General features: G+C 43.6%; 1 protein-coding gene across 1 annotated transcript; it reads right to left on the reverse strand.

Annotated features, from left to right (window-relative positions):
- Positions 1-886: 886 nt before the first annotated feature.
- Positions 887-5,583, reverse strand: LOC148123815 (uncharacterized). Its single transcript, XM_087918718.1, has 2 exons — positions 2,223-5,583; positions 887-1,610 (listed from the first exon to the last, which is right to left on the reverse strand). The coding sequence occupies exons 1-2, from the start codon at positions 5,208-5,210 to the stop codon at positions 906-908; spliced, it is 3,693 nt and encodes a 1,230-aa protein (XP_087774844.1). The 5' UTR covers positions 5,211-5,583; the 3' UTR covers positions 887-905.
- Between the last annotated feature and the right edge of the window lie 9,505 nt (positions 5,584-15,088).

A 15,088-nucleotide genomic window follows, 5' to 3' on the forward strand; every position in this document is an offset into this window, starting at 1 on the left:
GATCCTTACTACTGTCTTAAAACAAAGAGAAGAGGAAACAAAGTTAGGTGCCATAAAGATTCCTTAGCTGGCAGGAGTTGAGTTTTATTGCAGGATATCTCCATGGAGATGAGCCATCCCCATGGAAACCAGTCATAAATACCTTTAGTTACTCTGCCTGTGAACCAAACCCCCTAAACTGACTCTGGAAAGCTGTAAAAGGTGTTCCAGCTTGTAATTAAAAAAAAAGTTGCCAACCTTCGCTGTCCTGTTATCCTTTTTCCAAACTGGAGAGGCAAATCCTTAGATGAATTTAGCAAGAAGTCAGTCTAAATTCTACACAAAGGAAAATGCCCAAACCCAGCTGAGCAGAACATAAGATTAAATGACAGCATCCTCTGGTAATTGAGCTTTAAGCCAGGAGCCTGCGATCAAGCTACCCCTTGCAGCACCCTCTGGTGCCTGATTAGCAAACTGCAAGCTTATACACGTCTTCCAGAGTAGCGTGAAGCACAACCATTATATGCGGCATGGCAGGACAACCTCCTCAGGAAGTACAGGGAAGAAGACTACGAGCTGTCACAGATACACAACCTGGACCAAGTCTACCTCACTCCAAGGGGAGACCCCAATTGTGCCCATATCAATTGCAACCACCTCACCATACTAATGCACCCTACCTACAACCCCCATGCAACCTCAGTGGATGATCCCGCATTCTCTAGAGAGAGTTGGCACTAAGGAGAGGAAAGCTAGATTTGGCCACTAATGGCGTATTCAAATTTTCTGACAGGCCAGGCAAAGGATATCTACTATGGAAGAGTATCTTCATTTGCAGCATTCAGGCTACATGCCTGCAGCCTGACAAAGTTGTTAAGTTCGGAAAATGAGAGGCTGAACCAGGGCATGGGTGCAACAATACTTTATTAGGATAATAAAGGACTGAACGTGCTAGCCAAGCCTGGAACTGGCTCGCAGCGAACAGCAACTGGTTGGACCCCGCAGCCTGCTTTTATAGCTGGCTGCTGGGGAGAACCAACCAATGAGAGGGAGCAAACGCCCCCACAGCGCGAATGGACCTGGGTGGGAACTTCTTTCAGTTCCAGGGACATAACACCCCTTCCCCCCAGATGCGAACACGCATAGTCCTTAAGGTATGCGGGAGGCTTATGTTGGCGCCCAGAACGACGCAACTCTTGTGAATTGTCTGGTAGTTCAGAGTCTGCAGGAGACGATCGGGCCAGTGGGGTATCATGAACGTGTTCCTCGGTCAGTGCTGGTCCGGGACTCGTAGGGCTGGTCACTGGGGATGTGCTCCCGTCGACTGGTCCGGACTGGTCAGCCGTCTGATGGTTACGGTTCGCGTTCGGGCTTCCCGGCTCGGCTGCTGGTGTAAACAGGTCACCGGAGTTGGTGCTGATGTGGGGTTGATGCGGTAGCCTCGCATCGGTCTGCAGCCAGGGGTCACTGCTGACGGGAGTGCTTTGGCGCCTCCGCAGCTGATCTAGGTGCCTTCTCCAGACTCGGCCATCCTCCAGTCTGACTCGATACGACCTGGGTCCGGTGATGGCCACGATCTCGCCCGGTATCCATAAGGGGTCCCCAGCGAAGTTCCTCGCGAACACGGGTTCCTGTAAAATAAAACGCCTAACCTCCGACGTGGAAGCCAGGGGAGAATCAGGGCAGTAATGTGGGTGAAGCCTGTCCAACACAGTTCGCAGGCGTCTACCCATCAGGAGTTCAGCCGGGGACTTATTGGTGACTGTGCACGGGGTTGAGTGCTGGCTCAGCAAGAAACGGGAGAGACTGTGGTGCCAGTCTTCCTTACTGAACTTAGCCAGAGCTTCCTTAGTGGTCCTAACGGCTCTTTCTGCCAATCCGTTGCTGGCCGGATGAAAGGGGGCCGTGAAGATATGGCGGATGCCCAAATTGGCAGCGAAGCGACTGAACTCGGCCGATGCGAACTGGGGACCATTATCGGAAACTAAAGAGTCTGGTAACCCATGCGTTACGAACAGGCGAGTTAATACCTTGGTAACCGCTTGCGTGGTGGTTGTGGATAGTTGCGCCACATCAATCCATTTAGAATAAGAGTCCACGACCACTAGGAACGTTTTGCCGTGGATAGGGCCCGCCAGGTCGATGTGAATCCTGGACCAAGGTGTGTTGGCGCTTTCCCACTTGGTGGGGGTGGCAACTGGAGGGGATGGATGGGATTCCTGGCAGGGATGGCAGGAGCTTACCCATCTGGTGATGTCCTCGTCGAGGCCAGGCCACCATACGTAGCTGCGTGCTAACGCCTTCATCCTGACGATGCCAGGGTGGCCCTCGTGCAACACCTCCAAAACTCGGGTACGCAGTGAGGTCGGGATGACCACTCGTGTGCCCCACAGCAAGCAGCCCTGCAAACTGGATAACTCCTGTAGGCGGGTCTTAAAAGGCGTGAATTTGGTTTCAACATCACGGCCCGGCCACCCCCTCCTCACCCAGTCCAGTACTTGGGCGATCGTTTTGTCTGCCTTGGACTTGGCTGCAATGTCAAGGGCAGTGATGGGGAGGTCCAGTTGGGTGACCTCAAAAATAGCGTGGACTGGGGCAGGATCCTCAGCTGGAGCAGGCAGGGGGCAGCGACTGAGGGCGTCAGCGTGGGACAATGTTTTACCTGGATGGTGTATGAGTCTATACGAGTATGCTGCTAGGAAGAGAGTCCACCTCGTCATTCTAGGAGACAGGACTTGGGGGGTCTGTTTGTCACCTGCTAGTAGACCCAGGAGAGGCTTATGATCCGTGACCAGCTCGAAGAAGTGGCCAAAAAGAAATTCATGAAATTTCTTCACTGCTGCGACAGCTGCTAAGGCTTCTTTATCGATTTGGCTATAATTGCGCTCTGTTGCAGAGAGCGTCCTGGAAAAAAAAGCGATGGGTGCCTCGGAGCCATTGGGGAGCCTGTGGCTTAACACTGCCCCGATTCCAAAAGGGGATGCGTCCGCTGCTAGCACTAATGGAAGGTTGGGGTCAAACTGAATAAGGACCGCCTCTGACGTGAGTAGTGATTTGACTGCGCGAAAAACGGAGTCTTCCTTGTGTCCCCAATGCCAAGGCGATTTCTTATCCAACAGTCTGTGCAGGGGTTCTGCCACAGATGCTTTATGGGGTAGGAAAGATGCGTAAAAATTCAATAGCCCCAAGAAGGCCTGCAGTTCCGCTTTGGAGGTTGGAGTGGGTGCCTCGTGAATTGCCTTAACCTTGGACTCCAGGGGGTGAATGCCTGAGGCGTCAATTTTATAACCCAGAAAGTCCACCTGTCTAGTGGCAATGGCACATTTTTCTTTTTTTAATTTGAGGCCATGCTGTCTGAACCTCTCTAACACTGCTCGAACTCTCTGGAAGAGTTGGGGTCTGTCCCTGGCCGAGACTAAGATGTCGTCGAAGTAGGGTACTACACCAGGGAGGCCCTGCAAAATCCGCTCCATGAGGGATTGAAAAATGCCCGGGGCCACACTTACGCCAAATTGGAGACGCTTGCACCAGAAAGCACCCCTGTGTGTGACAATGGTCTGGAGTTCCGCTGTTTGGTTGTCAACAGGGAACTGTTGATACGCTTGAGACATGTCCAATTTGGAAAAAATGCTGCCAGGTTCAAAAGTGTGTAATAAATGCTGAATGACGGGTACGGGGTAAGCACTAACTTGTAAAAACTTATTAATTGTGGTTTTATAGTCCGAGCAAATTCTCAGGCTACCGTCTTTTTTGAGGGGTGTGACAATGGGCGTCTCCCATTTGGCGAAATCTGTTGGCTCAATGACCCCTTGTTTTAATAATTTATCCAGTTCCGCATCTAATTTAGGCCGAATTGCAAATGGGACTCTACGAGGTTTCAGCCGGATTGGGACTGCTTGGGGGTCGACTGAGAATGAGATAGGGGTACCGTTGTAACACCCCAGCTCGTTGCTGAATACGTCTGAGTAGTCAGCGAATAGGGAGTCAGTGTCAGAGGTTGAGACCGCATGGACTCCTGTTAACCCAAGGCCGAGGTGGGGGAACCAATCAAGTCCCAAAAGTGTAGGGAGGTTGCCGCTAACTACCACTAGAGGTAGGTGGCCTTTAAAAGTTTTAAAATTAACAAGAAACTTGCCTCTGCCGATTACCAGAATGGCCTTCCCCTGGTAGTCCTTCAGGCTAAGCTGGCACTTCTGGAGCCGGTTTCTGGATAGACTGGGCTGTAGCTTCTTGAGGGTGCTCCAAGAGATAATTGAGAGCGCTGACCCCGTGTCAACCTCCATGTGGCAAGGTTTACCTTCTAGCAAAACAGAGAGAGAGATTTTACTAACGGTATGGCAAGCGTGCTTAGCGTGGTGGTGGGTGCGACAGTTCAATACTTGCCTTTGGGGTCCGGCATGTGCAAAGGAAGGGACCTGTTGTGCTGAGTTGTGAGTGGCTTGACAGACTCTGGCGATGTGCCCCTTTTTGTGACAATTGTTGCAGGTGGCTCCCTTGAATTTGCAGGTGGTCCTCTGGTGAGATCCACCACAGGATAGGCACAGGGTGATGTGCTTGGATGGACTGATGCTTTCGTGCTTGGCTCCTACCTGCGGGTGCCTGGCGTGTGTGAGGCGGTGGATGTCGGCCTCATCACTGGGGTCCTCCTCGACGACCACCTCTTCGGAGTGGACTGAAACCGCAGTATGCTTGGGCCCGGGACCTTGGATCTCTGTGGCTGAATGGGTTGCCAGCTCTGCTGCTTGGGCTTCCTCGACGGCTTGAGCGAGGTTGAGGTCTTTTTTTGCGAGCAGACGTCTCTGGAGGTGAAGATCCTTGACCCCGCAGACTAGCTGGTCGAGGAGCATGTCGTCGAGGTAGCTCCCAAACCCACAATGGAGTGCAGCTGTTCTGAGGGCAGCCATGTACTGATTAATGCTCTCCTGGCCTCCTTGCTTCCTCATCCTGAAGGTGAACCTTCTGGCAATCTGTGAGGGTCTAGGAGAATAGTGGTTAGTAAGAATTTCTAACAGTTCTGTCCAGGGAACATTCTTTAACTCACGTGGAGCCACGAGTGCTGTGGCAGTATCAGAAACGATGGCTCCACAGTAGGACAGAAAATATGATTTTTTCCGGTGCTCCCCTGCATCAGCCAGCCCTATGGCGTCTATGTAATGGTTAAAATGATTCTTGTATGACTCCCACTTCTCCTCATCAGGCTTGAACGCTGGGAAAACTGGGTTGGAGTTCATGATGAGAATCTCGCTGGATGATCTGTTGAGAAAATCTCTCTGGGGCTGCAGCAGGGAGGTTTTTGTGCCTCTGGGAGGCGAGTGACTTCAGCTTTGGGAGAGGTTTTCGCAACTCTCTCCCTCTCTCTGGGTAACACGAGGTTGGCTGCAACGATCGTTGGCAGCGTTTGAAATTCGCACCTGCGTGGGTGTCAGTGACTTCGCTAATACAGCACCATGCTGTAGTCAATGGCGGAAATTCAAATGACAGCCGTTTGAATTTCGCGCCTAAGGTAACGAGCGGCTGCGGCTCGCAGCGCTACACTTTCCCTGTAGCTGGCTAACTAGCGGCTACAGACGCTTCTCACTCTCACTGTTTGCTGGCCGCTCTCTCTGGCTGCGGATCAGCGTTTGCTCTCTTTGCTTGCTGCCCGCTCTCTCTGGCTGCGGATCAGCGTTCGCTCTCGTTGCCTGCTGACCGCTCTCTCTCTGGCTGTGGCTCAGCGGCTAGTGCTTCAGCAGTTGCATTTGCCACTGGTCGCCATCCCACCTTCGTCGCCAGTGTTAAGTTCGGAAAATGAGAGGCTGAACCAGGGCATGGGTGCAACAATACTTTATTAGGATAATAAAGGACTGAACGTGCTAGCCAAGCCTGGAACTGGCTCGCAGTGAACAGCAACTGGTTGGACCCCGCAGCCTGCTTTTATAGCCGGCTGCTGGGGAGAACCAACCAATGAGAGGGAGCAAACGCCCCCACAGCATGAACGGACCTGGGTGGGAACTTCTTTCAGTTCCAGGGACATAACAAAAGTACTTGTACATTTGATAGTGGGGCCGCAATTTGCAGAAGCGGTGAAGGACATTTACAGAGCCCACATAAAAGGTCCAGGTGCTGCCCTTCGGTTAACGTGGAAGAGACTCGACGAGGAGTATGGCGCTCCCACAGAGGTGGAATCCTCGCTCTTGGACCGCCTCAACAGCTTCCCTAAAATCAGTCTCAACGAACCTAGCCAGCTCAGGGAATTCTCTAACATACTTATACAGCTGAGAGTGGCACAAAAGGATCCCACCTTGCCGAGACTCGCTTGTCTTAACCAGTTCGAAATGCAAAGCAAGTTTGAAAACTACCACAGCTGTTAATTGAACAATGGATCCAGTTGACTGAGGTCTTCAGGGCCAATGGTCAATTCTTCTGGAAGAATTTGTGGCCCACCAGGCACAGACGTGCAATGACCCCAGGACCCACAGACTCAGAGCTGATAGTCCCCCAACTGACAAAAGAGCCAGCAGGAACTCTGCACCATCCATGGGTCTGGCACAAACTGCAAAGGGAAAATCCCTCATGTCTACACATAAAACGTTCATTTAAAAAGTTCATTTAAAACATTCATTTAAAATCCCCTCTCTTGTAATTGAATGCATTTTTCAATATCTGATACCCTGGAATGATAGTGAGCAGATCTTACGCTTGGGTGTAACGTGTGTCAGTGGTTGGAAGAGGGCTGCATCCTCCCTTCTCCAACCGAGAGATTGTGTCAGTTGGAAAAGCGGCTCCCAGACTCCTCCTGATCTTCAGCTCTTCTCCTTGTGGTCTTTCCTCCAGGCTAAGAGCAGCTCCTTTGAGCTCTTCCTTGGCTTATTTCTCCCTCCCTGAAGTTCATGTAGATTCTCTGCAAATTCTTCCCCAAGTGCAAGGGGTTCTGGTCCTTGAGTTGTGGTCTCCCCAAACCAGAATATTCTCTTCCTGGGATCCTTATGGCTGCATTTGCCATTTCCATGAGCCCCACCTGCTGACTCTGATTCCGTTTCCAGTGAACTACGATTTTGAGATCATTTTCACAAACGTACATATCAAGTTTAGTATTCCTCATTTTTCTTCCAGGCCATCATTCATGTTCTTATATGAGACTCCATTGTTAGTCAAGTCCTAGTTACTAAACATCAGATATTTTTCTACTGCTTTTTACTTGCGTGTTAATCACAAACATTGTTTCTGGAAACTTGATATTCCTCTTATTAAATTTTATTTTATTCAAAAAGGTAAAATACAAGCTTTGGAAATAAAACTATTACAAAGAAAAGACAAAACAAACATTTTTAACTGTGCATTAAAACAGACAAAAACATGCATATTGTCATCCCCCTCCGTTGAATATAATACAGCAATAATAGTTTCTCCCCTTTGCAAAATAGGCTCACAATTATAAACTACGCATGTATATGCAACTACTTGATTTGTCATCTGTCTGCTGCATATAAAAATGTAATTAACAGGCAATCCAACAATAAAGTTAAATTTCAAAACTTCAAAATTGTTTGTTATCTGCTATTGTATTTAACTCACAGAAAATTTACAGGGGCTTCTTATCTACCACAGACCACCACAATCATTATCTCTGAACCATCCAGAATCTTTTCAGGGTTAAGCATCTTCGTTTGATTCTTAACAATAATACATTTCCTTAAAATTGTAATTAGGATCTTTCCTAACAATTGCTTTCCATTCCCCAATTTAAAAACCCCAAAAAAAAAGGTCCCCCCCCCAAAAAAAAAAAAAAACCTCCCAATTAAAAAAAAAACCCCCCCCCCCTCCCCCCCCCCCCCCCCCCCCCCCCCCCCCCCCCCCCCCCCCCCCCCCCCCCCCCCCCCCCCCCCCCCCCCCCCCCCCCCCCCCCCCCCCCCCCCTCCCAATTCCCCAAAGTCTTGGACCTCCTGTAAATTGAAAACCCAATGCCTCTTAAGACTTGTTTTCCAGTTAAATATGACAAGCCCATTCCGCCATCTCCCTCAATCTTCTGGAAAGAATCAATTTCATCCATCATCCGTTCCATCCACTGTGAGTCTTCAGGGTCCATGGCCTCTCCAGCCATCTCCAAGCAGCCTCCCTTCCAACCAGATTCCTCCCCTTCAGGGATGCCAGCAGTAAATTAAGTTCCAATCCATCCCACCATCCATCCATCCAATCCATCTGATCCAACAATTGTTGCTTGCTTCAAATTATCACCTTTAAGTTGATTGAAAACCATTGTTATTTTATCAAACTGAAAAGTTAGCAAGGATCCTTTCTCAGCTTATTTCTCTTCCATTATGCAGCTGCAGGATTCTCCCCTCTTATCGAGGGGTGAGATTCAAATTTTTTAACAACCGGTTCTGTGGGCACGGCTAAATTGGTGGGCGTGGCTTGGTGGTCATGTTATTGGCTGGGTGTGGCCAACTCAATACCACTCACATCAAGGCACGCATCTCCTTGCCTGGCCTCTCGTGACTGTGGGGATTCTGCAACAGTCATAAGTGTGAAAAATGGTCATAAGTCACTTTTTTCAGTGCCATTGTAACTTTGAAGGGTCACTCCACACAAGCAAAGTAGCACAAAGGGGGAAAAAAAACTCCAGAGAAGTTCCAGAGACAGGAAGTCTAGTCCTGCCAAGAATGTAATAAGGGTTAACAGAGAGAGCAACACCAGAATGTTTCCTTCCTGCCTTCCTTACAGGATTAGCCCAGTAATTTCTTCTAACAACTGGTTTTCTGAACTGCTGAGAATGTTAACGACCGGTTCTAGCAAATAGGTGTGAACTGGTAGAATCCCACCCATTTATATCCTTTAAATCACATCAAATTAGCTTACTCTAAGAATTACCACATTATTGACATTATAGAAAAATTGAAGACTAATGGCAAATTGTTATCCATCACCTTCAGGTTTCACAGCAAAGATTTTGAAAGATTCAAAATTATTTGAGTATCATTTTGATCCACTTTCATATAACTATCATATCATCCACCCCTCAGGTCTCTAATCACATCACAGAATTGTTTGTGAGTCCTTTACTGAAATCCTGTTATATCACCAGTTTCCACAATCTATTTAGGAAATATAATGATACGTGAGAATGACTTTTGGGATGAGAAGGAGAGATTTGAAGAAAGAAGAAGAAATTTGAATCTCACCCCTGGATAAGAGGGGAGAATCCTGCAGCTGCATAGTGGAAGCAAAATAAATTCAGAAAGGATCCTCGCTAACTTTTCAGGCTGAAAAAAGATTTGGTGGGAGATTTGTTTTTTCAGATTTGCAAAATTTTGTTAATGTAGCATTAGGATCAAGTAGAATTAGCACATCTGGATGTGTTTTCCATCAGGATGACAGGGAGAAGATTAGCCTGACAACTTTCTTCTTGCTAAATCAATGCTTTCTGGGAATCAACCTGTTGTTTTCTAAGAGTTCATGAATTATCTAATTTTTGCCAATACTTCTGGGTTTCCTTGCATGACCACCACATGTGGAAGAAGGTACCTTCTATGTTTTGACATTTCCAACACTTGGGGCTCGTGTTGGGGTGCATCTTAGCCAATCTCGAAGGAGGCAGGTGCCATCTATAAAACATTTTATATAAGTTTTTTTTGATCTTAATGTTCCTGTTCCAGACCTTTTCCCATTCTGCTAGGGTAATGCTCCGACCCACATTTCTGCTCCACGCAATCATATTTCCGTTGACAATTTCTTGTTCCAGTTCTGTTTCTAATAAATATTTGTAAAATTTAGATATATTTTTTTACTTGGTCCTAATAGAATTTTGTCTAGAGTCTGTAATTTATTGTAGATTCCAAATTCTTTAATGTCTTGTTTGTATTTACTATGAATTTGAAGGTACACCCACTGATCAATTATAAATCCTCGTTCTTGTAATTCTTGTCGTGTTTTTAACTTTCCTTGTAGGTCTAATAAATTTTCATACTTAATCATTTTGGTTATATCCAAATTATTAGGGTGTACTATCGCTTCCATTGGAGACAGCCAAATCGGTATTTTTAGATAAAGTTTTTTTACGTACTTTTTTCCAATTAGTTAATAAAGAGTCCCTAATAAGATGCCTATGGAAATATGATTGCCTGGGTTTCCCTGATTCCCACAGAAAGGCATGCCATCCTTTCTGCATATCGTGGCCTTCTAATACTAGTGTTCTTTTGTTGGTTAGGTTTACCCAATCCTTTATCCATAGTAAGGTGGCTGCCGTATGGTATATTTCCCAGTTTGGCAAGGCTAACCCTCCTCTGCTTTTCAAATCTTGTAGGGCTTTTACGTTAATCCTAGCTTTTTCCCCTGCCAAATGAAATTCAATGTTATCTTGTTTAGTTCCATAAAAATTTTTTATTTAGTTTGATTGGAATTGTCTGGAATAAATATAGAAATTTTGGCAGAATATTCATCTTAATCAAAGCAATCCTGCCCAATAAGGAAAGTTGTAACTTGCTCCAGAAATCCAAGTCTTTCTTAGATTGTTGAAGAAGTTTGTCATAATTATTTTCTTTTAACGATTTACTTTGTGGAGTTAGCCAAATTCCTAAGTATTTAATTTTTTTTGTCACCTGTATTCCCATTGTTGTCTCTAGCTTTTTATTCTGGTCTCCTGTTAAATTTTTAGTCATTAATTTTGTTTTTCCCTGTTTATTTTAAATCCCGCGACTTCTCCAAATCGTTCTAGTTCTTCTAATAAGTTGTGTCCTTTTTCTATAGGCTCCTCCAGAAAAAAACCAAATCATCAGCGAAAGCCTGTAGTTTATATTCTTCTGATTTGATCCTCAGACCTCTAATTCTCAAATTTTGCCTAATGTACGTCAGAAGAGATTCTAGGCGAATATGAAAAGCAGAGGGGAGAGAGGGCAACCCTGTCTTACCCCTTTTCTATTTTTATCGGGCCAGTTTGTTCCCCATTTATTAGAATGTTTGCCTGTTGAGTGTGGTAAATTGTTGTGATGACATTTTCAAATCTGGTGCCAAGATTCATATTATATATTTTTGAATTAAGAAATGCCAATTTAAATTGTCGAATGCTTTTTCAGCATCCAAGAACATAAATGCAAATTGTTTTTCCGGGTGGGCTTCATAGTATTCTGAAATGTCTATCACTGTTCTTAAATTATTCTTAATTTGTCGAAATGGGAGAAATCCATTTTGATCTTCATGGATATAAGTGTTTAAAACCTGTTTTAATCTATTAGCTATTATAGAAGAGAATAATTTATAATCTGCATTCAGGAGCGAAATTGGTCTATAATTATTAATAAGTCTGTGGTCTAGGTCCTCCTTCGGGATCAACGAAATTAAGGCTCCCCTCCACGAGTCCGGCATCTTGGCTGCTAAGAGTACCTCATTAAAAACATCCAGCATCAGTGGTCCAATTTGTTCTATGATAATTTTGTAAAGTTCTACCGGTATCCCATCCGGTCCAGGTGCTTTATTGTTACTTTGCTTCTCTATTTCTGACTTCAGTTCGGACCATGTTATTTTTGATTTAATAATTCTATCTCTTCCTCTCCAATTGCTTTATCATTCGCTTCCTCCAGGTATTTCATTATTTTATCCTCAGAGACTTCTTCTTTTTTTGTATAATTTCTCGAAGTAATTAAAAGTAATCTCTTTTTCTTCTCTATCTCCTCCTGCATATTGCCCCCTCATCCATTAATTGGTGTATCAATCTTTTTCTTTCGTTTTCTTAAGTTTGTGGGCTAACCATCTCCCGGTTTGTTTGCATGCTCAAAGTAGATTTGTTTAGTCATTTTCAGACTAATCTCCAATTTTTCTTGTTCCAGTAAATTTAATTTGTGTTTAGTTGTTATTAACTGGTTCTGTATTCTTTGGTTTTTGGGGTTCTTTTGTAATTGGATTTCTAAATCTTTAATTTCTTGTTGTAGATTACTTTGTTGGGCATACTTTCTTTTATTTCTCATAGCATTGTAAGAGATTGTTATTCCTCTTATAAATGCCTTAAATGTGTCCCATATATTTTGTTTCGAAGTTAGATCATTATTATTTTCCTTTAAGAAGAAGTTCAGTTCTTCTTTCAGTTTATTAGTATATTCTTCTTCTTTTGTTAAATGAGTGTTAAAAGTCCATCTTTTCTTTGGTTTTCCTCTACCTCTCCAGGTTATTTGAATTGGATTGTGGTCAGCCCAGTCATTTGGTAAGATTTCGCTATCTTTGATTTCATTAATCAATTCACCGTTTATCCAAGCCATATCTATTCTTGTCCAAATTTTGTGCGGGTTAGAATAATAAGTAAACTGTTCTTTTTGGGATTTAATTTTCTCCAGATATCTACCAGATTCATTTCATTCAACATATCCTTACATGGCTTAGAGAATTCTCTATTCCCTTTTTTGTTCTTACTCCTATTACTATGATCCTTCCGGTAGTCAGCAATAGAGTTAAAATCGCCAATCAAAATAATATTACCATTTTGAATTCTGTTATTTTTTGATGGAGATGTTTAAAAAATTTACCTTGATCATCATTTGGGGCATAGATTACTACCAGTAAGAGTGTAATGCCATTAATCGAGATTTGTACTACCAGCGTTCTTCCTTCAGGGTCCGCCCAGATTAACTCCGCTTTTAAGTCATCTCTCACATAGATTGCGTTGCCTTTCTTTTTGTGTTTATCTGCTGGTGCTGTAAATAATTTTCCCAGTTTCGGACACTCTAGGAATTTCTCCTCACTTTTCCTAATTTTGTTTTATTAGTTTGGTTAGAGTCCTTTTCCTTTTAGCTCTTGAATTTAGGCCGTTTATATTAATGGAAAGAATTTTCTTTCCTTCGTCCATTTACTTAAGTCTGCCTCGCTTTTTGTCTCGTAACTCTACGGCTCTCTTCTTGTGGTTTATATGGAGTTGTTTCTTCTCTTTCTCGTTGTAAGTTGTCTTTCCCTTGAATTTGGACAGATCCTTCTTCTTTGTTCCTATGGCGATTACGATCCTCCTGCATATTTCCTTGGATTTTCTCCCTAGTGAGTTGATCCTCCGTGGTTGTTAGCTGTTCTAGGAAGTTTTGTGCTTGTTCAATTGAGTCTATTTTAATTTTTCTTCCCTTCCACGATATTAGCATCCCTTCTGGGATTAGCCATTTAAATGAGATTTCGTTTTTATTTAAGTAATTAGCTAAAATTTATATTCTTGCCTCATGGCCCTCACTTTACTTGGAATCTGCTTAAGAATTATAATCTCTTTGCCCTTATATAATATTCTCTCATCTCTGGCCTTTCTATATATTAGGTCTCTCATGCATCTTCTTGAAAACGGATATGGATCTCCCTTGGGCAATTGTGACGCCTTGCATAGCTGGTATTCACCCTATAGATTTCATCAAATTCCTTGAGTAATTCATCTTTCTCTTTTTCTACTAGTTCAGCCAACAAACCTGCCATTAATTGTTCTAATTCTTCATTTTTGGATTCCTCCACATTTTGGAACCTTAAGTATGCAGCAGCTCTGTCCATCTCAAGTTGGACCAAGGAATCTTCCATTTCTTTATTAACATTTTTGAAATCTTCCTCAGTCCTTTCTAGGTTCCTCTCCACTTGTTCCGTCCTGTTCTCTATTTCTTTTATTTTTAATTCAGTTCTTTCCATGACCAATTGCATTGTCCCAACCCTATCTTCAACTCTCTGTATATCTGCTCTCATCTCCTCTTTTAATTTACCCATTTCTTCCTTCAGTTCGCTAATATCTGCTCTGGTCTCATTATGATTCCTAATCATAATCTCCTGCATTCTAGACATCGATTCTTGCATTGATTCTTGCAGGGATAATAATGTCACTTGTAAGATGGCATTCGTAACAGTCGGTTGTTTTTCTCCTTTCAAGGTCTCTTCTATAGTTTTCTGCGTTGTTGGGGAGGCAGATGCCAGAGTTGTCAACAAGGTCTGATTGTTCTTCCTTCCTGTTTTCAGGGCCGTGGTTGTTGTGGAAGTCATCTCTGCTAAGATTTGTTTTTGCAATTGGACAATGTTAAGAATATTATCCCAAATCACCATTCGATGTAATAGCCCTTTAAGTGTGATTACAAATCTATTTGCTATGCTTACACCCCAGATACTTTTAGCTCTCTTTCTTTGGCCCAATCTGTCATTCAGGCAAATTAAATTCCAATTCAATAGAGTGTTATCAGTTACTATACAATACTATACAATAGGTGCTATACAATAGAATGAAATCAAATATTATGTATTATGTATTATTCTCTATATTAAATTCAAATACCAGAGTTAATTGTATATTACCCCTAGCAAATCATACTTGTTTAAAGCATACAACCAACTCTAGAATTTCTCACTCTATATATACTTTTGTCCTATAGTATATATAAATATTTAAGATTCCATTTTATCTGAGACAACCCTATTAACAGTTCTTAAGATTTTTATATATCCAAGAGAGTCTAATCTGTAAACCCTAATACCTGTAACAAGCAGTTTGGCTTTATACTTTATACTTTATACTTGTATTTTTAACTATTATAAAAAAAAAAGAAAGACCAGAGAGAAAGGGAGAGAGAGAAAGAGTGCCAGAGGAAAGGGGTCTTTCCAATTATAGGAAATCACTAAGCACGTATCTGTAGGATTAGTTCCATAGAAAAACAAGTCTGAGTTAGGGCTGGCGTTTAGTCTTTTAGTCTCTCCTCCTGGGCGCACCAAGGAAGCAGGGGGAGGAAGTGCTGACTAATTGCTGTCAGCAATCAGTCTTGGCCAGGCTTCCGTCTGTCTCCTCCTTCTTCTTCCCTCCTCTTCTCCCCCTCTGCCAGCAACCTTCAATCCACCGTCACTTTGGGTATCCGCCTCAGATTGATCACTTTAAAAATCAGTTTTGTAGGCAATAATGCTAAGAGGATCCTCTGTTCATTTTATTTGTCATCTGCTCTAGAGTGTTCCGTATAATTGACCAATTGTGTCCATTATATTTTCTCTGTATTTTGTCAGTGTATGATTGACAAGTTTTTCTCAAACTTTTCCATTCCCTTATGAAGATAATGGCAGTATTTGAATCCTAATTAAGCATATTTGGAGATTAGACAATTGTAGAAGAAAGATTCAATGTGGGATAAGAAACCAAGTTTTTCTCCTCTTCAAA

This window comes from Pseudonaja textilis, unplaced genomic scaffold (assembly GCF_049901715.1).
Source record: "Pseudonaja textilis isolate UNSWEBS1 unplaced genomic scaffold, rPseTex1.2 PTEXCTG274, whole genome shotgun sequence".
Taxonomy (NCBI): Eukaryota; Metazoa; Chordata; class Lepidosauria; order Squamata; family Elapidae; genus Pseudonaja; species Pseudonaja textilis.